Source organism: Taudactylus pleione, unplaced genomic scaffold (assembly GCF_031769625.1).
Source record: "Taudactylus pleione unplaced genomic scaffold, aTauple2 ptg002701l, whole genome shotgun sequence".
NCBI classification, from domain to species: Eukaryota; Metazoa; Chordata; class Amphibia; order Anura; family Myobatrachidae; genus Taudactylus; species Taudactylus pleione.
The window spans coordinates 17,757-44,205 of NW_028287077.1; the positions used below are offsets into that span (position 1 = coordinate 17,757).

Here is a 26,449-nt window from a genome sequence, read left to right on the forward strand (position 1 = left end):
ATACCATCACCACATTCATCCCTACACCCTCTATACCATCACCCCATTCATCCCTACACTCTATATACCATCACCCCATTCATCCCTACACCCTCTATACCATCACACCATTCATCCCTACACCTTCTATACCATCACACCATTCATCGCTATACCTATACCATCACCCCATTCATCCCTACACCCTCTATACCATCACACCATTCATCCCTACACCTTCTATACCATCACCCCATTCATCCCTACACCTTCTATACCATCACCCCATTCATCCCTACACCCACTATACCATAACACCATTCATCCCTACTCCCTCTATACCATCACACCATTCATCCCTATACCTATACCATCACCCCATTCATCCCTACACCCTCTATAGCTTCACACCATTCATCCCTACACCTTCTATACCATCACCCCATTCATCCCTACACCTTCTATACCATCACCCCATTCATCCCTACACCCTCTATAGGATATACCATCATCCCATTCATCCCTACACCTATACCATCACCCCATTCATCCCTACACCTATACCATCACCCCATTCATCCCTACACCCTCTATAGGATATACCATCATCCCATTCATCCCTAACCTATACCATCACCCCATTCATCCCTACACCTTCTATACCATCACCCCATTCATCCCTACACCCTCTATATCATCACCCCATTCATCCCTACACCCTCTATATCATACCCATTCATCCCTACACCCTCTATACCATCACCCCATTCATCCCTACACCCTCTATATTATCACCCCATTCATCCCTACACCCTCTATACCATCACCCCATTCATGCCTACACCCTCTATACCACCACCTCATTCATCCCTACACCTTCTATACCATCACCCCATTCATCCCTACACCCTCTATACCATCACCCCATTCATCCCTACACCCTCTATACCATCACCCCATTCATCCCTACACCCTCTATACCATCACCCCATTCATCCCTACACCTTCTATACCATCACCCCATTCATGCCTACACCCTCTATACCACCACCTCATTCATCCCTACACCTTCTATACCATCACCCCATTCATCCCTACACCCTCTATACCATCACCCCATTCATCCCTACACCCTCTATAGGATATACCATCACCCCATTCATCCCTACAACTATACCATCACCCCATTCATCCCTACACCCTCTATACCATCACACCATTCATCCCTACACCTTCTATACCATCACCCCATTCATCCCTACACCCTCTATACCATCACCCCATTCATCCCTACACCCTCTATACCATCACCTCATTCATCCCTACACCCTCTATACCATCACCCCATTCATCCCTACACTCTATATACCATCACCCCATTCATCCCTACACCCTCTATACCATCACACCATTCATCCCTACACCTTCTATACCATCACACCATTCATCGCTATACCTATACCATCACCCCATTCATCCCTACACCCTCTATACCATCACACCATTCATCCCTACACCTTCTATACCATCACCCCATTCATCCCTACACCTTCTATACCATCACCCCATTCATCCCTACACCTTCTATACCATCACCCCATTCATGCCTACACCCTCTATACCACCACCTCATTCATCCCTACACCTTCTATACCATCACCCCATTCATCCCTACACCCTCTATACCATCACCCCATTCATCCCTACACCCTCTATAGGATATACCATCACCCCTTTCATCCCTACACCTATACCTTCACCCCATTCATCCCTACACCTATACCATCACCCCATTCATCCCTACACCCTCTATAGGATATACCATCACCCCATTCATCCCTAACCTATACCATCACCCCATTCATCCCTACACCTTCTATACCATCACACCATTCATCCCTATACCTATACCATCACCTCATTCATCCCTACACCCTCTATACCATCACCCCATTCATCCCTACACCTTCTATACCATCACCCCATTCATCCTTATATCTATACCATCACCCCATTATTCCCTACACCCTCTATACCATCACACCATTCATCCCTATATTTATACCATCACCCCATTCATCCCTACACCCTCTATACCTTCACACCATTCATCCCAACACCTTCTATACCATCACCCCATTCATCCCTACACCTTCTATACATTACCCCATTCATCCCTACACCCTCTATACCATCACACCATTCATCCCTACACCCTCTATACCATCACACCATTCATCCCTACACCTTCTATACCATCACCCCATTCATCCCTACACCCTCTATATCATCACCCCATTCATCCCTACACCATCTATAGGATATACCATCACCCCATTCATCCCTCCACATACCATTACCCCATTTATCCCTACACCTTCTATACCATCACCCCATTCATCCCTACACCTTCTATACCATCACCCCATTCATGCCTACACCCTCTATACCATCACCCCATTCATCCCTACACCTTCTATACCATCACCCCATTCATCCCTACACCCTCTATAGGATATACCATCACCCCATTCATCCCTACACCTATACCATCACCCCATTCATCCCTACACCCTCTATACCATCACACCATTCATCCCTACACCTTCTATACCATCACCCCATTCATCCCTACACCTTCTATACCATCACACCATTCATCCCAACACCTTCTATACCATCACCCCATTCATCCCTACACCTTCTATACCATTACCCCATTCATCCCTACACCCTCTATACCATCACACCATTCATCCCTACACCCTCTATACCATCACACCATTCATCCCTACACCTTCTATACCATCACCCCATTCATCCCTACACCCTCTATATCATCACCCCATTCATCCCTCCACATACCATTACCCCATTTATCCCTACACCTTCTATACCATCACCCCATTCATCCCTACACCCTCTATATCATACCCATTCATCCCTACCCCCTCTATACCATCACCCCATTCATCCCTACACCCTCTATGCCATCACCCCATTCATCCCTACACCCTCTATACCATCACCCCATTCATCCCTACACCTTCTATATCATCATCCCATTCATCCCTACACCCTCTGTATCATCATCCCATTTATCCCTACACCCTCTATACCATCACCCCATTCATCCCTACACCCTCTATAGGATATACCATCACCCCATTCATCCCTACACGTATACCATCACCCCATTCATCCCTACACCTTCTATACCATCACCCCATTCATCCCTACACCTTCTATACCATCACCCCATTCATCCCTACACCTTCTATACCATCACCCCATTCATGCCTACACCCTCTATACCATCACCCCATTCATCCCTACACCTTCTATACCATCACCTCATTCATCCCTACACCCTCTATACCATCACCCCATTCATCCCTACACCTTCTATACCATAACCCCATTCATGCCTACACATTCTATACCATCATCCCATTCATCCCTACACCTTCTATACCATCACCCCATTCATCCCTACACCCTCTATAGGATATACCATCACCCCATTCATCCCTACACCTATACCATCACCCCATTCATCCCCACACCCTCTATACCATCACACCATTCATCCCTACACCTTCTATACCATCACCCCATTAATCCCTACACCTTCTATACCATCACCCCATTCATCCCTACACCTTCTATACCATCACACCATTCATCCCTACACCTTCTATACCATCACCCCATTCATCCCTACACCCTCTATACCATCACCACATTCATCCCTACACCCTCTATACCATCACCCCATTCATCCCTACACTCTATATACCATCACCCCATTCATCCCTACACCCTCTATACCATCACACCATTCATCCCTATACCTATACCATCACCCCATTCATCCCTACACCCTCTATACCATCACACCATTCATCCCTACACCTTCTATACCATCACCGCATTCATCCCTACACCTTCTATACCATCACCCCATTCATTCCTACACCCTCTATACCATCACACCATTCATCCCTACACCCTCTATACCATCACACCATTCATCCCTATACCTATACCATCACCCCATTCATCCCTACACCCTCTATACCATCACACCATTCATCCCTACACCTTCTATACCATCACCCCATTCATCCCTTCACCTTCTATACCATCACCCCATTCATCCCTACACCCTCTATAGGATATACCATCACCCCATTCATCCCTACACCTATACCATCACCCCATTCATCCCTACACCTTCTATACCATCACCCCATTCATCCCTACACCCTCTATAGGATATACCATCACCCCATTCATCCCTACACCTATACCATCACCCCATTCATCCCTACACCTTCTATACCATCACCCCATTCATCCCTATACCCTCTATAGGATATACCATCACCCCATTCATCCCTACACCTATACCATCACCCCATTCATCCCTACACCTTCTATACCATCACCCCATTCATCCCTATACCCTCTATACCATCACCCCATTCATCCCTACACCCTCTATACCATCACCCCATTCATCCCTACACCCTCTATACCATCACCCCATTCATCCCTACACCCTCTATAGGATATACCATCACCCCATTCATCCCTACACCTATACCATCACCCCATTCATCCCTACACCTTCTATACCATCACCCCATTCATCCCTACACCTTCTATACCATCACCCCAGTCATCCCTACACCCTCTATACCATCACCCCATTCATCCCTACACCCTCTATACCATCACCCCATTCATCCCTACACCCTCTATACCATCACCCCATTCATCCCTACACCCTCTATAGGATATACCATCACCCCATTCATCCCTACACCTATACCATCACCCCATTCATCCCTACACCTTCTATACCATCACCCCATTCATCCCTACACCTTCTATACCATCACCCCATTCATCCCTATACCTATACCATCACCCCATTCATCCCTACACCTTCTATACTATCACCCCATTCATCCCTACACCTTCTATACCATCACCCCATTCATCCCTACACCTTCTATACCATCACCCCATTAATCCCTATACCTATACCATCACCCCATTTATCCCTACTCCCTCTATACCATCACACCATTCATCCCTATACCTATACCATCACCCCATTCATCCCTACACCCTCTATACCATCACACCATTCATCCCTACACCTTCTATACCATCACCCCATTCATCCCTACACCTTCTATACCATCACCCCATTCATCCCTACACCCTCTATACCATCACACCATTCATCCCTACACCTTCTATACCATCACCCCATTCATCCCTACACCTTCTATACCATCACCCCATTCATCCCTACACCTTCTATACCATCACCCCATTCATCCCTACACCCTCTATACCATCACCCCATTCATCCCTACACCCTCTATATCATACCCATTCATCCCTACCCCCTTTATACCATCACCCCATTCATCCCTACACCTTCTATACCATCACCCCATTCATCCCTACACCCTCTATATCATCACCCCATTCATCCTTACACCATCTATAGGATATACCATCACCCCATTCATCCCTCCACATACCATCACCCCATTTATCCCTACACCCTCTATATCATACCCATTCATCCCTACCCCCTCTATACCATCACCCCATTCATCCCTACACCCTCTATGCCATCACCCCATTCATCCCTACACCCTCTATACCATCACCCCATTCATCCCTACATCTTCTATATCATCATCCCATTCATCCCTACACCCTCTGTATCATCATCCCATTTATCCCTACACCCTCTATACCATCACCCCATTCATCCCTACACGTATACTATCACCCCATTCATCCCTACACCTTCTATACCATCACCCCATTCATCCCTACACCTTCTATACCATCACCCCATTCATGCCTACACCCTCTATACCACCACCTCATTCATCCCTACACCTTCTATACCATCACCCCATTAATCCCTACACCCTCTATACCATCACCCCATTCATCCCTACACCCTCTTTAGGATATACCATCACCCCATTCATCCCTACACCTATACCATCACCCCATTCATCCCTACACCCTCTATACCATCACACCATTCATCCCTACACCTTCTATACCATCACCCCATTCATCCCTACACCCTCTATACCATCACCCCATTCATCCCTATACCCTCTATACCATCACCACATTCATCCCTACACCCTCTATACCATCACCCCATTCATCCCTACACTCTATATACCATCACCCCATTCATCCCTACACCCTCTATACCATCACACCATTCATCCCTACACCTTCTATACCATCACACCATTCATCGCTATACCTATACCATCACCCCATTCATCCCTACACCCTCTATACCATCACACCATTCATCCCTACACCTTCTATACCATCACCCCATTCATCCCTACACCTTCTATACCATCACCCCATTCATCCCTACACCCACTATACCATAACACCATTCATCCCTACACCCTCTATACCATCACCCCATTCATCCCTATACCTATACCATCACCCCATTCATCCCTACACCCTCTATACCTTCACACCATTCATCCCTACACCTTCTATACCATCACCCCATTCATCCCTACACCTTCTATACCATCACCCCATTCATCCCTACACCCTCTATAGGATATACCATCACCCCATTCATCCCTACACCTATACCATCACCCCATTCATCCCTACACCTATACCATCACCCCATTCATCCCTACACCCTCTATAGGATATACCATCACCCCATTCATCCCTAACCTATACCATCACCCCATTCATCCCTACACCTTCTATACCATCACCCCATTCATCCCTACACCCTCTATATCATCACCCCATTCATCCCTACACCCTCTATATCATACCCATTCATCCCTACACCCTCTATACCATCACCCCATTCATCCCTACACCCTCTATACCATCACCCCATTCATCCCTACACCTTCTATACCATCACCCCATTCATCCCTAGACCTTCTATATCATCATCCCATTCATCCCTACACCCTCTGTATCATCATCCCATTTATCCCTACACCCTCTATACCATCACACCATTCATCCCTACACCCTCTATACCATCATCCCATTCATCCCTACACCTTCTATACCATCATCCCTACACCCTCTATACCATCACCCCATTCATCCCTATACCTATACCATCACCCCATTCATCCCTACACCCTCTATACCATCACCCCATTCATCCCTACACCTTCTATACCATCACCCCATTCATCCCTATACCTATACCATCACCCCATTTATCCCTACACCCTCTATACCATCACACCATTCATCCCTATACCTATACCATCACCCCATTCATCCCTACACCCTCTATACCATCACACCATTCATCCCTACACCTTCTATACCATCACCCCATTCATCCCTACACCTTCTATACCATCACCCCATTCATCCATACACCCTCTATACCATCACACCATTCATCCCTACACCTTCTATACCATCACCCCATTCATCCCTACACCTTCTATACCATCACCCCATTCATCCCTACACCTTCTATACCATCTCCCCATTCATCCCTACACCCTCTATACCATCTCCCCATTCATCCCTACACCCTCTATACCATCACCCCATTCATCCCTACACCTTCTATACCATCACCCCATTCATCCCTATACCCTCTATACCATCACCCCATTCATCCCTACACCCTCTATACCATCACCCCATTCATCCCTACACCCTCTATACCATCACCCCATTCATCCCTACACCCTCTATAGGATATACCATCACCCCATTCATCCCTACACCTATACCATCACCCCATTCATCCCTACACCTTCTATACCATCACCCCATTCATCCCTACACCTTCTATACCATCACCCCAGTCATCCCTACACCCTCTATACCATCACCCCATTCATCCCTACACCCTCTATACCATCACCCCATTCATCCCTACACCCTCTATACCATCACCCCATTCATCCCTACACCCTCTATAGGATATACCATCACCCCATTCATCCCTACACCTATACCATCACCCCATTCATCCCTACACCTTCTATACCATCACCCCATTCATCCCTACACCTTCTATACCATCACCCCATTCATCCCTATACCTATACCATCACCCCATTCATCCCTACACCTTCTATACTATCACCCCATTCATCCCTACACCTTCTATACCATCACCCCATTCATCCCTATACCTATACCATCACCCCATTTATCCCTACTCCCTCTATACCATCACACCATTCATCCCTATACCTATACCATCACCCCATTCATCCCTACACCCTCTATACCATCACACCATTCATCCCTACACCTTCTATACCATCACCCCATTCATCCCTACACCTTCTATACCATCACCCCATTCATCCCTACACCCTCTATACCATCACACCATTCATCCCTACACCTTCTATACCATCACCCCATTCATCCCTACACCTTCTATACCATCACCCCATTCATCCCTACACCTTCTATACCATCACCCCATTCATCCCTACACCCTCTATACCATCACCCCATTCATCCCTACACCCTCTATATCATACCCATTCATCCCTACCCCCTTTATACCATCACCCCATTCATCCCTACACCTTCTATACCATCACCCCATTCATCCCTACACCCTCTATATCATCACCCCATTCATCCTTACACCATCTATAGGATATACCATCACCCCATTCATCCCTCCACATACCATCACCCCATTTATCCCTACACCCTCTATATCATACCCATTCATCCCTACCCCCTCTATACCATCACCCCATTCATCCCTACACCCTCTATGCCATCACCCCATTCATCCCTACACCCTCTATACCATCACCCCATTCATCCCTACACCCTCTATACCATCACCCCATTCATCCCTACACCTTCTGTATCATCATCCCATTTATCCCTACACCCTCTATACCATCACCCCATTCATCCCTACACGTATACTATCACCCCATTCATCCCTACACCTTCTATACCATCACCCCATTCATCCCTACACCTTCTATACCATCACCCCATTCATGCCTACACCCTCTATACCACCACCTCATTCATCCCTACACCTTCTATACCATCACCCCATTAATCCCTACACCCTCTATACCATCACCCCATTCATCCCTACACCCTCTTTAGGATATACCATCACCCCATTCATCCCTACACCTATACCATCACCCCATTCATCCCTACACCCTCTATACCATCACACCATTCATCCCTACACCTTCTATACCATCACCCCATTCATCCCTACACCCTCTATACCATCACCCCATTCATCCCTATACCCTCTATACCATCACCACATTCATCCCTACACCCTCTATACCATCACCCCATTCATCCCTACACTCTATATACCATCACCCCATTCATCCCTACACCCTCTATACCATCACACCATTCATCCCTACACCTTCTATACCATCACACCATTCATCGCTATACCTATACCATCACCCCATTCATCCCTACACCCTCTATACCATCACACCATTCATCCCTACACCTTCTATACCATCACCCCATTCATCCCTACACCTTCTATACCATCACCCCATTCATCCCTACACCCACTATACCATAACACCATTCATCCCTACACCCTCTATACCATCACCCCATTCATCCCTATACCTATACCATCACCCCATTCATCCCTACACCCTCTATACCTTCACACCATTCATCCCTACACCTTCTATACCATCACCCCATTCATCCCTACACCTTCTATACCATCACCCCATTCATCCCTACACCCTCTATAGGATATACCATCACCCCATTCATCCCTACACCTATACCATCACCCCATTCATCCCTACACCTATACCATCACCCCATTCATCCCTACACCCTCTATAGGATATACCATCACCCCATTCATCCCTAACCTATACCATCACCCCATTCATCCCTACACCTTCTATACCATCACCCCATTCATCCCTACACCCTCTATATCATCACCCCATTCATCCCTACACCCTCTATATCATACCCATTCATCCCTACACCCTCTATAGGATATACCATCACCCCATTCATCCCTAACCTATACCATCACCCCATTCATCCCTACACCTTCTATACCATCACCCCATTCATCCCTACACCCTCTATATCATCACCCCATTCATCCCTACACCCTCTATATCATACCCATTCATCCCTACACCCTCTATACCATCACCCCATTCATCCCTACACCCTCTATACCATCACCCCATTCATCCCTACACCTTCTATACCATCACCCAATTCATCTCTATACCATCACCACATTCATCCCTACACCCTCTATACCATCACCCCATTCATCCCTACACCCTCTATACCATCACCCCATTCATCCCTACACCTTCTATACCATCACCCCTTTCATCCCTACACCCTCTATACCATCACCCCATTCATCCCTGCACCCTCTATACCATCACCCCATTCATCCCTGCACCCTCTATACCATCACCCCATTCATCCCTGCACCCTCTATACTTTCACCCCATTCATCCCTGCACCCTCTATACCATCACCCCATTCATCCCTACACCTTCTATACCATCACCCCATTCATCCCTACACCTTCTATACCATCACCCCATTCATCCCTACACCTTCTATACCATCACCCCATTCATCCCTATACCTATACCATCACCCCATTCATCCCTACACCCTCTATACCATCACACCATTCATCCCTATACCTATACCATCACCTCATTCATCCCTACACCCTCTATACCATCACCCCATTCATCCCTACACCTTCTATACCATCACCCCATTCATCCCTATACCTATACCATCACCCCATTCATCCCTACACCCTCTATACCATCACACCATTCATCCCTATATTTATACCATCACCCCATTCATCCCTACACCCTCTATACCATCACACCATTCATCCCTATATTTATACCATCACCCCATTCATCCCTACACCCTCTATACCATCACACCATTCATCCCTACACCTTCTATACCATTACCCCATTCATCCCTACACCCTCTATACCATCACACCATTCATCCCTACACCTTCTATACCATCACCCCATTCATCCCTACACCCTCTATAGGATATACCGTCACCCCATTCATCCCTAACCTATACCATCACCCCATTCATCCCTACACCTTCTATACCATCACCCCATTCATCCCTACACCCTCTATATCATCATCATCCCATTCATCCCTACACCCTCTATACCATCACCGCATTCATCCCTACACCCTCTATACCATCACCCCATTCATCCCTACACCTTCTATACCATCACCCAATTCATCTCTATACCATCACCACATTCATCCCTACACCCTCTATACCATCACCCCATTCATCCCTACACCCTCTATACCATCACCCCATTCATCCCTACACCTTCTATACCATCACCCCTTTCATCCCTACACCCTCTATACCATCACCCCATTCATCCCTACACCCTCTATACCATCACCCCATTTATCCCTGCACCCTCTATACCATCACCCCATTCATCCCTGCACCCTCTATACTTTCACCCCATTCATCCCTGCACCCTCTATACCATCACCCCATTCATCCCTACACCTTCTATACCATCACCCCATTCATCCCTACACCTTCTATACCATCACCCCATTCATCCCTATACCTATACCATCACCCCATTCATCCCTACACCCTCTATACCATCACACCATTCATCCCTATACCTATACCATCACCTCATTCATCCCTACACCCTCTATACCATCACCCCATTCATCCCTACACCTTCTATACCATCACCCCATTCATCCCTATACCTATACCATCACCCCATTCATCCCTACACCCTCTATACCATCACACCATTCATCCCTATATTTATACCATCACCCCATTCATCCCTACACCCTCTATACCATCACACCATTCATCCCTACACCTTCTATACCATTACCCCATTCATCCCTACACCCTCTATACCATCACACCATTCATCCCTACACCTTCTATACCATCACCCCATTCATCCCTACACCCTCTATATCATCAACCCATTCATCCCTACACCATCTATAGGATATACCATCACCCCATTCATCCCTCCACATACCATTACCCCATTTATCCCTACACCTTCTATACCATCACCCCATTCATCCCTACACCCTCTATATCATACCCATTCATCCCTACCCCCTCTATACCATCACCCCATTCATCCCTACACCCTCTATGCCATCACCCCATTCATCCCTACACCCTCTATACCATCACCCCATTCATCCCTACACCTTCTATATCATCATCCCATTCATCCCTACACCCTCTGTATCATCATCCCATTTATCCCTACACCCTCTATACCATCACCCCATTCATCCCTACACCCTCTATAGGATATACCATCACCCCATTCATCCCTACACGTATACCATCACCCCATTCATCCCTACACCTTCTATACCATCACCCCATTCATCCCTACACCCTCTATACCATCACCCCATTCATCCCTACACCTTCTATACCATCACCCCATTCATCCCTACACCCTCTATAGGATATACCATCACCCCATTCATCCCTACACCTATACCATCACCCCATTCATCCCTACACCCTCTATACCATCACACCATTCATCCCTACACCTTCTATACCATCACCCCATTCATCCCTACACCTTCTATACCATCACCCCATTCATCCCTACACCCTCTATACCATCACCACATTCATCCCTACACCCTCTATACCATCACCCCATTCATCCCTACACTCTATATACCATCACCCCATTTATCCCTACACCCTCTATACCATCACACCATTCATCCCTACACCCTCTATACCATCACACCATTCATCCCTATACCTATACCATCACCCCATTCATCCCTACACCCTCTATACCATCACACCATTCATCCCTACACCTTCTATACCATCACCGCATTCATCCCTACACCTTCTATACCATCACCCCATTCATTCCTACACCCTCTATACCATCACACCATTCATCCCTACACCCTCTATACCATCACACCATTCATCCCTATACCTATACCATCACCCCATTCATCCCTACACCCTCTATACCATCACACCATTCATCCCTATACCTATACCATCACCCCATTCATCCCTACACCCTCTATACCATCACACCATTCATCCCTACACCTTCTATACCATCACCGCATTCATCCCTACACCTTCTATACTATCACCCCATTCATCCCTACACCCTCTATAGGATATACCATCACCCCATTCATCCCTACACCTATACCATCACCCCATTCATCCCTACACCTTCTATACCATCACCCCATTCATCCCTACACCCTCTATATCATCACCCCATTCATCCCTACACCCTCTATAGGATATACCTTCACCCCATTCATCCCTCCACATAGCATCACCCCATTTATCCCTACACCTTCTATACCATCACCCCATTCATCCCTACACCCTCTATATCATACCCATTCATCCCTACACCCTCTATATCATACCCATTCATCCCTACACCCTCTATACCATCACCCCATTCATCCCTACACCCTCTATACCATCACCCCATTCATCCCTACACCTTCTATACCATCACCCCATTCATCCCTACACCTTCTATACCATCACCCCATTCATCCCTACACCCTCTATACCATCACCCCTTTCATCCCTACACCCTCTATACCATCACCCCATTCATCCCTACACCCTCTATACCATCACCCCATTCATCCCTGCACCCTCTATACCATCACCCCATTCATCCCTGCACCCTCTATACTTTCACCCCATTCATCCCTGCACCCTCTATACCATCACCCCATTCATCCCTACACCTTCTATACCATCACCCCATTCATCCCTACACCTTCTATACCATCACCCCATTCATCCCTATACCTATACCATCACCCCATTCATCCCTACACCCTCTATACCATCACACCATTCATCCCTATACCTATACCATCACCTCATTCATCCCTACACCCTCTATACCATCACCCCATTCATCCCTACACCTTCTATACCATCACCCCATTCATCCCTATACCTATACCATCACCCCATTCATCCCTACACCCTCTATACCATCACACCATTCATCCCAACACCTTCTATACCATCACCCCATTCATCCCTACACCTTCTATACCATTACCGCATTCATCCCTACACCCTCTATACCATCACACCATTCATCCCTACACCATCTATAGGATATACCATCACCCCATTCATCCCTCCACATACCATTACCCCATTTATCCCTACACCTTCTATACCATCACCCCATTCATCCCTACCCCCTCTATATCATACCCATTCATCCCTACCCCCTCTATACCATCACACCATTCATCCCTATACCTATACCATCACCCCATTCATCCCTACACCCTCTATACCATCACACCATTCATCCCTACACCTTCTATACCATCACCGCATTCATCCCTACACCTTCTATACCATCACCCCATTCATTCCTACACCCTCTATACCATCACCCCATTCATCCCTACACCCTCTATAGGATATACCATCACCCCATTCATCCCTACACGTATACCATCACCCCATTCATCCCTACACCTTCTATATCATCACCCCATTCATGCCTACACCTTCTATACCATCACCCCATTCATGCCTACACCCTCTATACCATCACCCCATTCATCCCTACACCTTCTATACCATCACCCCATTCATCCCTACACCCTCTATAGGATATACCATCACCCCATTCATCCCTACACCTATACCATCACCCCATTCATCCCTACACCCTCTATACCATCACACCATTCATCCCTACACCTTCTATACCATCACCCCATTCATCCCTACACCTTCTATACCATCACCCCATTCATCCCTACACCCTCTATACCATCACCACATTCATCCCTACACCCTCTATACCATCACCCCATTCATCCCTACACCTTCTATATCATCATCCCATTCATCCCTACACCCTCTGTATCATCATCCCATTTATCCCTACACCCTCTATACCATCACCCCATTCATCCCTACACCCTCTATAGGATATACCATCACCCCATTCATCCCTACACGTATACCATCACCCCATTCATCCCTACACCTTCTATATCATCACCCCATTCATGCCTACACCTTCTATACCATCACCCCATTCATGCCTACACCCTCTATACCATCACCCCATTCATCCCTACACCTTCTATACCATCACCCCATTCATCCCTACACCCTCTATAGGATATACCATCACCCCATTCATCCCTACACCTATACCATCACCCCATTCATCCCTACACCCTCTATACCATCACACCATTCATCCCTACACCTTCTATACCATCACCCCATTCATCCCTACACCTTCTATACCATCACCCCATTCATCCCTACACCCTCTATACCATCACCACATTCATCCCTACACCCTCTATACCATCACCCCATTCATCCCTACACTCTATATACCATCACCCCATTTATCCCTACACCCTCTATACCATCACACCATTCATCCCTACACCCTCTATACCATCACACCATTCATCCCTATACCTATACCATCACCCCATTCATCCCTACACCCTCTATACCATCACACCATTCATCCCTACACCTTCTATACCATCACCGCATTCATCCCTACACCTTCTATACCATCACCCCATTCATTCCTACACCCTCTATACCATCACACCATTCATCCCTACACCCTCTATACCATCACACCATTCATCCCTATACCTATACCATCACCCCATTCATCCCTACACCCTCTATACCATCACACCATTCATCCCTACACCTTCTATACCATCACCCCATTCATCCCTTCACCTTCTATACCATCACCCCATTCATCCCTACACCCTCTATAGGATATACCATCACCCCATTCATCCCTACACCTATACCATCACCCCATTCATCCCTACACCTTCTATACCATCACCCCATTCATCCCTACACCCTCTATAGGATATACCATCACCCCATTCATCCCTACACCTATACCATCACCCCATTCATCCCTACACCTTCTATACCATCACCCCATTCATCCCTACACCCTCTATAGGATATACCTTCACCCCATTCATCCCTCCACATAGCATCACCCCATTTATCCCTACACCTTCTATACCATCACCCCATTCATCCCTACACCCTCTATATCATACCCATTCATCCCTACACCCTCTATACCATCACCCCATTCATCCCTACACCCTCTATACCATCACTCCATTCATCCCTACACCTTCTATACCATCACCCCATTCATCCCTACACCTTCTATACCATCACCCCATTCATCCCTACACCCTCTATACCATCACCCCATTCATCCCTACACCCTCTATACCATCACCCCATTCATCCCTACACCTTCTATACCATCATCCCATTCATCCCTAGACCTTCTATATCATCATCCCATTCATCCCTACACCCTCTGTATCATCATCCCATTCATCCCTACACCTTCTATACCATCATCCCTACACCCTCTATACCATCACCCCATTCATCCCTACACCTTCTATACAATCACCCCATTCATCCCTACACCCTCTATACCATCACACCATTCATCCCTACATCATCACCCCATTCATCCCTACACATGCTATATCACCACCCCATTCACTATCTTACACCTTTTATATCACCCCATTCCTTCCTACATCTAATATGTCACCACCCTTTTCATTCCTCCACCTTCTGTATATTCACCATAAGGGGCCTATCCATATTAGCAGATGTATTTCTGAGAGATGAAAGACAAAAGATATCCCTTGATAATTCCGGTGGACGTGCTGAACGATATCTGTCATGTACATGACAGATTTTTGCAAACGATGAATGGTATCGCATGACATTCAGGGAGTGGATTTTGTTCTCTGCGGCGCTCTGCAGCTGCTGCTAATATCTTTCCTCGTTCACTGCATATAAATTTCTAATATCTGGCAGCGATATACGTTAAATGACCATCATTTTGGAGAGATGAAAGGTTCAATTTATCGGCCGCGGGAGTGCGTATCTGTCGTCGTTCAGGGCCTATCCATAGCAGATAAATTGAATGATATATCGTTCTATCGTTCAATTTATCTGCTAATGGATAGGCCCCTTTATTTTTTCCTGAGCTTTTAATATCACCACCCTATTCACTGTCCTATAACTTCTATATCTCCACCCCAGTCATTCCTTCACCTTCTACATCAGTCACTGTCCTGCACCTTCTGTATCATCATCATCCCAGTCACTGTCCTGCACCTTCTGTATCATCCTCATCCCAGTCACTGTCCTGCACCTTCTGTATCATCCTCATCCCATTCCCTGTCCTTCACCTTCTGTATCATCCTCATCCTAGTCATTGTCCTGCACCTTCTGTATCATCATCATCATCATCATCATCCCAGTCACTGTCCTGCACCTTCTGTATCATCCTCATCCCAGTCATTGTCCTGCACCTTCTGTATCATCCTCATCCCAGTCACTGTCCTTCACCTTCTGTATCATCATCGTCATCATCATCCCAGTCACTGTCCTGCACCTTCTGTATCATCATCATCATCATCATCATCCCAGTCACTGTCCTTCACCTTCTGTATCATCATCGTCATTATCATCATCATCCCAGTCACTGTCCTGCACCTTCTGTATCATCCTCATCATCCCAGTCGCTGTCCTGCGCCTTCTGTATCATCATCATCATCGTCATTATCATCATCATCCCAGTCACTGTCCTGCACCTTCTGTATCATCCTCATCATCCCAGTCGCTGTCCTGCGCCTTCTGTATCATCCTCATCATCCCAGTCGCTGTCCTGCGCCTTCTGTATCATCCTCATCATCCCAGTCGCTGTCCTGCGCCTTCTGTATCATCCTCATCATCCCAGTCGCTGTCCTGCGCCTTCTGTATCATCCTCATCATCCCAGTCGCTGTCCTGCGCCTTCTGTATCATCCTCATCATCCCAGTCGCTGTCCTGCGCCTTCTGTATCATCCTCATCATCCCAGTCGCTGTCCTAAGCCTTCTGTATCATCCTCATCATCCCAGTCGCTGTCCTGCGCCTTCTGTATCATCCTCATCATCCCAGTCGCTGTCCTGCACCTTCTGTGTCATCCTCATCATCCCAGTCACTGTCCTGCACCTTCTGTATCATCCTCATCATCCCAGTCACTGTCCTGCACCTTCATCCTCATCATCCCAGTCACTGTCCTGCACCTTCTGTATCATCCTCATCATCCCAGTCACTGTCCTGCACCTTCTGTATCATCCTCATCATCCCAGTCACTGTCCTGCACCTTCTGTATCATCCTCATCATCCCAGTCACTGTCCTTCACCTTCTGTATCATCCTCATCCCAGTCACTGTCCTTCACCTTCTGTATCATCCTCATCCCAGTCACTGTCCTGCATCTTCTGTATCATCCTCATCCCAGTCACTGTCCTGCACCTTCTGTATCATCATCCTCATCCCAGTCACTGTCCTGCACCTTCTGTATCATCATCCTCATCCCAGTCACTGTCCTGCACCCTCTGTATCATCATCATCCCAGTCACTGTCCTGCACCCTCTGTATCATCCTCATCACAGTCACTGTCCTTCACCTTCTGTATCATCCTCAACACAGTCACTGTCCTTCACCTTCTGTATCATCCTCAACACAGTCACTGTCCTTCACCTTCTGTATCATCCTCATCAGTCACTGTCCTTCACCTTCTGTATCATCCTCAACACAGTCACTGTCCTTCACCTTCTGTATCATCCTCATCCCAGTCACTGTCCTGCACCCTCTGTATCATCCTCATCCCAGTCACTGTCCTGCACCTTCTGTATCATCATCACTGTTACATAGCTTCTATATTTTTATTTTATATATTTGTTTTTTTATACATTTTATGTTGTGAAACCTCTTCTCCCTACTCCTATATTTTTGCCCCATTCATTCTTACACCTATCATATTAAAATCTTTATCCCATTTATATATACATATTTTATATCTTTCATTCTTACCCCTTCTATATTACCATATGTTCATTCGTATTCCTTCAATGTTACAGTGCAGAGATGGCTGGTATTGGAAGAAATTATGACATTACTCCTAAGGATTTAATAAAAATAAAATAATTCCACATGCTGCATATTTTCAGACATGGCCCGTCTAGGATACCCTGGGCAGATGGCTTAATATATGAACTGTATAGAGTAATCCTGGATAGGTGGTTGCCCTATGCTAGCTGGTGCCAGGATTTTATGGCTTACCCCATTAAGAGTTTATATTTTTATTTAGAGAGGACAACTTTGGGTCTTCAGCTCCCACTAGAACCAGAACCTGTACTCTGAGCCATCGATGGATGAAGACAGGAGTCGCATGACTGAGAAGATATTAAACCTCACTCTGGAGATCATCTACCTGCTCACTGGGAAGGTGAGGGAGTCTAGGAGTGTCACAGTGACATCACTTATATCTAACTTATATCTATAGTAATAATACAGGGACATGACTGGTTAGGTGAGGGGATCTGGGAGTGTCACAGTGACATCACTTATATCTATAGTAATAATACAGGACATGACTGGGAAGGTGAGGGAGTCTAGGAGTGTCACAGTGACATCACTTATATCTATAGTAATAATACAGGGACATGACTGTGGAGGTGAGGGGGATCTGGGAGTGTCACAGTGACATCACTTATATCTAATAATACATGGACATGACTGAGGAGGTGACGGGACCTGGGAGTGTCACAGTGACATCACTGTTATGTAGGGGTGGAAATAAGGTGACCTTCAGCTATTGTTTAACTACACATTCCAGCATGCCCTGAAACTGTTTTAGCATGGCCAAGTACCAAACTTTGTCAGGGAATGCTGGGTTGTGTATTTGTACAGCAGCTGTAGGGTCACTTATTGCCCACACCTACTCTTATCTGTATTACTAACAAAAGGACATGACTGAGAGGTGAGGGGATTCTGTATGTACTGTTAGTGTATTTTCCAATACTCAGGATTACACCGAAATTAAGATGTCTGGTGAATGTGAGACACCCAGCAGCCGTCCCCGTGTGGCAGGAGGACTGAGGAGGACACAGATCCCCATCACGGTGCCTCCACCTCACTCACTGATACATGAGAGAGACAATGACCAGAAGATCCTGGAACTCCTCAACAAGATCATCCAGCTGCTGACTGGAGAGGTGACTGCTGGGAATGGGACATTATACAGTAACACCAGGGGATGTGTCTGGGTGATGACTGGAGAGGTGACTGCTGGGAATGGGACATTATACAGTAACACCAGGGGATGTGTCTGTGTGATGCCTGGAGAGGTGACTGCTGGGAATGGGACATTATACAGTAACACCAGGGGATGTGTCTGGGTGATGACTGGTGAGGTGACTGCTGGGAAAGGGACATTATACAGTAACACCGGGGGATGTGTCTGGGTGATGACTGGAGAGGTGACTGCTGGGAATGGGACATTATACAGTAACACCGGGGGATGTGTCTGGGTGATGACTGGAGAGGTGACTGCTGGGAATGGGACATTATACAGTAACACCGGGGGATGTGTCTGGGTGATGACTGGAGAGGTGACTGCTGGGAATGGGACATTATACAGTAACACCGGGGGATGTGTCTGGGTGATGACTGGAGAGGTGACTGCTGGGAATGGGACATTATACAGTAACACCGGGGGATGTGTCTGGGTGATGACTGGAGAGGTGACTGCTGGGAATGGGACATTATACAGTAACACCAGGGGATGTGTCTGGGCGATGACTGGAGAGGTGACTGCTGGGAATGGGACATTATACAGTAACACCAGGGGATGTGTCTGGGCGACGACTGGAGAGGTGACTGCTGGGGATGGGACATTATACAGTAACACCAGGGGATGTGTCAGGTTGACGACTGGAGAGGTGAATGCTGGGAATGGGACATTATACAGTAACACCAGGGGATGTGTCTGGGTGATGACTGTATCATTGTGTGTGTCAGGTTCCTATAAGGTGTGATGACGTCACTGTCTATTTCTCCATGGAGGAGTGGGAGTATATAGAAGGACACAGGGGTCTGTACAAGGACGTGATGATGGAGAATAACCGACCCCTCACATCACTGGGTAAGAGAATACTTGCACTTACTGTAAAGGAGAGAGGAGCTATGAGGCCACCTATATACACATCATCTGATAATCACATATATACAGTGTAATCAGTCAATGTGTGTCTCCTACAGATGGACCCAGTAACAGAGATGCCCCAGAGAGAGATCCCCATCCTCTTAATTCACAGGATTGTACAGAGGAGAATCACAGGATCCCACAGGAGGATCAGGTAGATGGGATTTAGGGTCTCGCCAAGTAAGGTTCCTGAATCATATTTACTGATTTCCTTCTATTTTAAGGGCTTTTAAATGATACACCTGCTACTTACCCTATGAGAACTCACACTGTTATCAGATGGCAGCTTCTCAGGGCCAGTGCTCCCAGCCGGAGATGAGACCTCTACCAGCAGGAACTGAGTAGGAGATTCAATCTCTCTTTTGTGTTTCCTTAATTGGAGAAGGGTCTCACTCATTCCTGCTTGTTAAATAGACCCCATCTCCGCTACATCAATAACTTGGTGGAGATTCATCCCGCAGCACTGTCCGCTCTTTTCTCTCTGCCACTAAAGGGGTAACTGGCAGGAGAGGCATCTCTCTACTTCCGGGTCCATAGGGGGTCCACAGGGTTGACCTTGGGGTTATAGGTTGGGAACCAAATCCGGGCACCACGCAGTTAAAGCTTTCAGCTCCCAGTGTGCACTGGGTCTGCTCTCCCTATGACCCCGCCCCCAAGCCAGAGGCACCTCAGTTTGAATAGGTGCCTGGCCGGAGACGGTCACAGTTAGCGCAGGGGGGGGCTGATTAGCAGCCCCTAAGCTTAATTTTATTTTAGGAGTTTTAATTTTATTTTATATTTAGAACACTTCAGAGCGTCAGCGTCAGACTGTCCATTGGACTGCCAAGCTGCCGCTCCTCCACACCGCCAGGTGCCGCAACACCAGTACAGATCTGGGGATCGCGGCGGGACCCCAGAGTCTGTACTAGCCGGGCTCTGGGGGTATCCCAAGGCTGCAGCCGGATCGATGGGGACAGGTAAGTTCGCGGTTTAACGCTTGCGGTGACCCGCGTATATATCCTGCAGTTTCCTGCCTCCGGTCTCTGGGGACAGACCGGAGGCGCTAGCAGCGGTGGCGGGCTTCCCCTCTGTAGAGGCAAACCCTGTGTGACTGCTAGACCACCAGGGACTTGAAATTCGGCAGCGGGAGCCGCCGTCCTGGGGGTTAATTGTTAGCCAGGGGAGGCAGTCTTCCCTGTCTAGCGGCTCCTCCCCTCAGCTCAGCGCGCCTTTCCTGATCTGCATTCCTCCATGGGCCACGCTTCCTCAGAGGTCTCCAGGCGGCCATTTTCTTTAATTGAGCAGCAGATCTCCTAGGATGTCAGTGAGTCCAGTCCCCCTGCGTACCTCACCATTTAGGTCGGTGTACACAGCGCTATAGCCTCCCCAGAAACTGAATCTGGGCAGTTGAATGTAGCGACATTGTGCAGTATATTATATGTCATGCTTATGTATGTACAGTGTGTATATATATATATATATATATCTATCTGCATTGTATGTGACTTATGCTAGTGCTGACTGTCTGCTTTGTTCTCTCACCTGTCAGTGTATATCTATCCCTTTTCTTTACAATCTGCCCTATTACAGGTATTCCTGGGGTGGTTCTCAGACCTCACATATATATACTTGTCAATATTTGTGAGGTTTGTCACATACTGTTGCGTGCTGCACGTTGCCATATTTTAGGTGGAACTGTGTGTTGCATACGCTGATAATGGGTCCCTGCAGCTAATCTTGGCGCCAGTCAGGACCATTATAACGCGGCTTGATATTTCCACGTGGATGGTGTCAGATAGGTCTGACCAGGAAATAAACCACGATACTGCACCCGTTTTTTCTATCCTGCCTGCCATGTGCTGCAGGTGTGAGTATGGAGGATTTGACTCAGGAAGGGTTATGTGTAAGGTTCCATCAGGTGCCGGGCCCCTTAATGGACCCCCACTTGGGCGGTTTGTTTTCTCAAGACCCTGGCCTCCACTGTGGATCGCCTGGCACCCCCATAGTTGGAACCCACTTGGGGTTGCTTCAACATGCTTCCCTTCCCTCTCAGGATATCTCGCAGTTCTTGCGGTTTACCTCAGTGACACAGACTATCGCTTCCTACCGGGGTTTTTCAAATTCCCTCAGGTACCACTACAGTCTGTAATTTCCCTTGCAGGGATTACCACAACAGCCAACCTGGTTGGATGTCGCTTCTGCGAAACACAAAATGGCATAATAATCGCCCTGTGGTTACTTCCCAGTCTGCACTGCTGTCTAACATAGATTGTCAGCCAAGGGTGCACTGGATGATGTATCGGACTCCTTCACACCAGTTGGAGCCTAAATCAAGTATTTTTATCCATGCTTGGGTGCTAGTTATAGAGGATGTTGAACCTGCACCTAAATTAAATCACCCTCAGTTTAGCATTAAAGTGTCTTCGGCTGTTTTCTCCCTCTCTGACCAGCGGGTGGATCACATGACGGGGGTCTGACAATTGCCAGATAAGAGGTATCACAAGAGCGTTTGGCCTCATGTTTCTCATTCCTGAGGGTCATTGCAAGTAATAGGAATCACCTTCTGGGGTGGATCCTAATGTTACTCGTCTAATTAAGATCCCTGCCCGGACAGGTTCTACAGGATACGTAGGCGGTAGCTTTGCCTAAAATCAATTTACTCGCTTTCAGGAGCTGTTGCCTGTCCAACCATGGCTATCGCATGGGTGGCTAATGCTATTGAGAGCTGGGCTGATGCATTTGTAGAGCTTTTTTTTCCCTCAAAATCTTCAGGGGATCAGATGTCTTTTGTTGCTCACTTTAAAATGCGGTTTCATATGGTGGAGTAACTACATGGGATGTCAGTCTCCTAAACTTCAGGGTTGCGGCTGCGACTGTATCCGCCGCCATACCCTATGGCTGCGCTCATAGAAGGCACAGGTGTACTCCAAGATAGGCCTTAAAATGGATACCCTATATTGGGGAGATCTTGTTTGGTCCTGACCTTGACAAGATTATAGCAACGTTGGCAGTATCACTAGGCAAGTTTCCGCCTTCGGCTGCTCCCACTAATAGACCTCAGACTAAATCTGTTGAGTCTTTTTGTCCTCAGGAACAGGAACCGGTCTTTTCCTAGGGTGTCGGCCTCCACGAGGGCCGCCATACCCGGTACAGAGCAGACCTGGACATCCAGACACCCTGCTTCTAAACCTAAGGATAAACCTTCAGCCTGACAGGACGGGTCTTCATCTGGGGGATCCCAGAGTGAGATACCGACTTTTTCAGTTCACCCAGTGCTGGTGTCAAGTCACCACGGATGCTTGGGTAAGAGATGAAGTCTCTCATGGGTACGCCATCTCATTGCTCAGACAGCCTCTCCACATGATTTGCTACACAGGCCCTTCTTCAGACCCGAACAAGGCCTTACAATTCCAGAAAGCTATACAGTCCTTGCGGTAGGCAGGGGTAATTATGCCAGCCCCGCTATCTCAGCGAGTGACTGGTTATTCTGCTTTCTTTCTTTCAAATGGTCCTCATTGGCCTTTTCTCTATCTCAAATTCCTGAACCAATTCCTAAAGGTGCCTAGGTACCCTACACTCCATCGTTCCGAGCTATGGAACCTGGGGACTTTATGGTAACGCTGGATATTCAGGATGTGTACCTATAGAGCCCTCTCATCAGCGTTAGCTCAGGTTTGCTGTGCCACAGCAACACTTCCAATTTTCGGGCTCTGCCCTTTGGACTGTCCACAGCCCCACCGGGGTTTACCACATTTATGGCTTTTCCGACAGTCCACCTGTTCAGGGTATCCCACTGCTCCTATATCCGGACGACCTCCTGCTCTTAGCAGGATCACCAATGTACTTTAAGGTCATTTCCAGTTAACCATCACTTTCCTTCACAAGCATGAATGGTTAATCAACTGGGAAAAAGTACTCCCTGAATCCCTCACAGGCTATGATTCATCTGGGAGCCCTGCTGGATTCTCAGAATCGGAGATTCGTTTTGACGTCAGACAAAATCTCCTCTCTTCAACTACGAGTGCGCGGATGTCTCCACAGTTGACAAGTGTCATTACACTCTGTAATGCGGGTTCTGGAATCCAGAGTGTCTACCTTCGGAAGGGTGGAATATGCTCAGTTCCATTCCAGGCCTTTGCAAAAACTGATCCTCTCCAGATGGAACGGGTTTCTCCATCGGGTCACTGTTCAGACAATGCTCTCTCCGGAGGTGCGTCTGTCTCTATCTGGGTGGCTATGGCCATCTCATCTAGGGTAATCCTTACTACCGACGCCCGTCTCTAGGGTGCAGTGACCGGTCCGCACCCCTTTCGGGGCAGTTGGACGTCTGCCGATTCCGCCTTACCAATCAACTTGCATTCTGGGAACTAGTCTTTTCTCCAAGAGAGGTTTCAACTCCTAGTGAGCAGAGGGGGGCCTCCTGACTCTATCACTCACTGCCGGTGATGGGGTCCAGTACTAGAGATACCGAAGCAACCTTCGGTGACGCGTTGTCAGTGAAGTGGACCTTCCAATTTGTGTACCTGTTTCCTCGAGTTCTTCTGAAGTTCAATCGAGATGGAGCTAGTGGCTGGTGGCTCCAGATTAACCCAGACGTCACTGGTACTTAGATTTTCGGAGTCTTTCCATCGACACTCCATTCCTGCTGCCTCAATATCCGGACCTGTTGTCGCACGGTCCTTGCCTTTTCCTGGACCTGGATCGTTTGTCTTTGACTGCGTCTCTACTGTGGTCCTAAGGATTCTATTGCTCTGTCATCATCGGGATGTGTAGAGCGCGTAAGCAGGCTTTTGCTGGGATCTGCCACAGAATGTGGCATACATGATTCTTATGGTATCATACCTGTAGCTATGATCCTCAGGTGTGTAGGAGTTCCAGAAGTTCTGGCATTCCTTCCAGCTGGCTTGGGTCTAGCCCTCCACCTGGCCTTTCTGATAGTGTGAGTCTCTGCACTGTCAGTATGGTTAGGATGTGGAATTGCTCCACTCCCGGGTATCCAGTCCCTCCTTCAGGGTGTTTTCTGGATTCTGCCTCCCTTTATTCCACCTAGGGGCTCCTTGGGATTTGGTAGTGGTTCTTCGTGCCCTCCTGGGGCCTCCATTTGAACCACTAGCTTTGATAGCCCTTACGTGGTCTATAGCTTAGGCTCTCTCTCTTATGGCGTTTGCATCTGCCAGGAGAGTGTTGGAATTGGGAGCGTCCTCATGTAGCTCC

General features: G+C 47.3%; 1 protein-coding gene across 1 annotated transcript in view; it reads left to right on the top strand.

Annotated features, from left to right (window-relative positions):
• Window positions 1-26,449, top strand: part of LOC148431181 (uncharacterized) — a 114,953-nt gene that overhangs the window by 16,562 nt on the left and 71,942 nt on the right. The window contains 4 exon segments of the mRNA XM_088466229.1: window positions 19,361-19,498; window positions 20,079-20,267; window positions 21,073-21,196; window positions 21,313-21,410. Of these exon segments, the coding sequence (XP_088322355.1) occupies window positions 19,421-19,498; window positions 20,079-20,267; window positions 21,073-21,196; window positions 21,313-21,410 (489 nt within the window). The 5' untranslated portion in view covers window positions 19,361-19,420.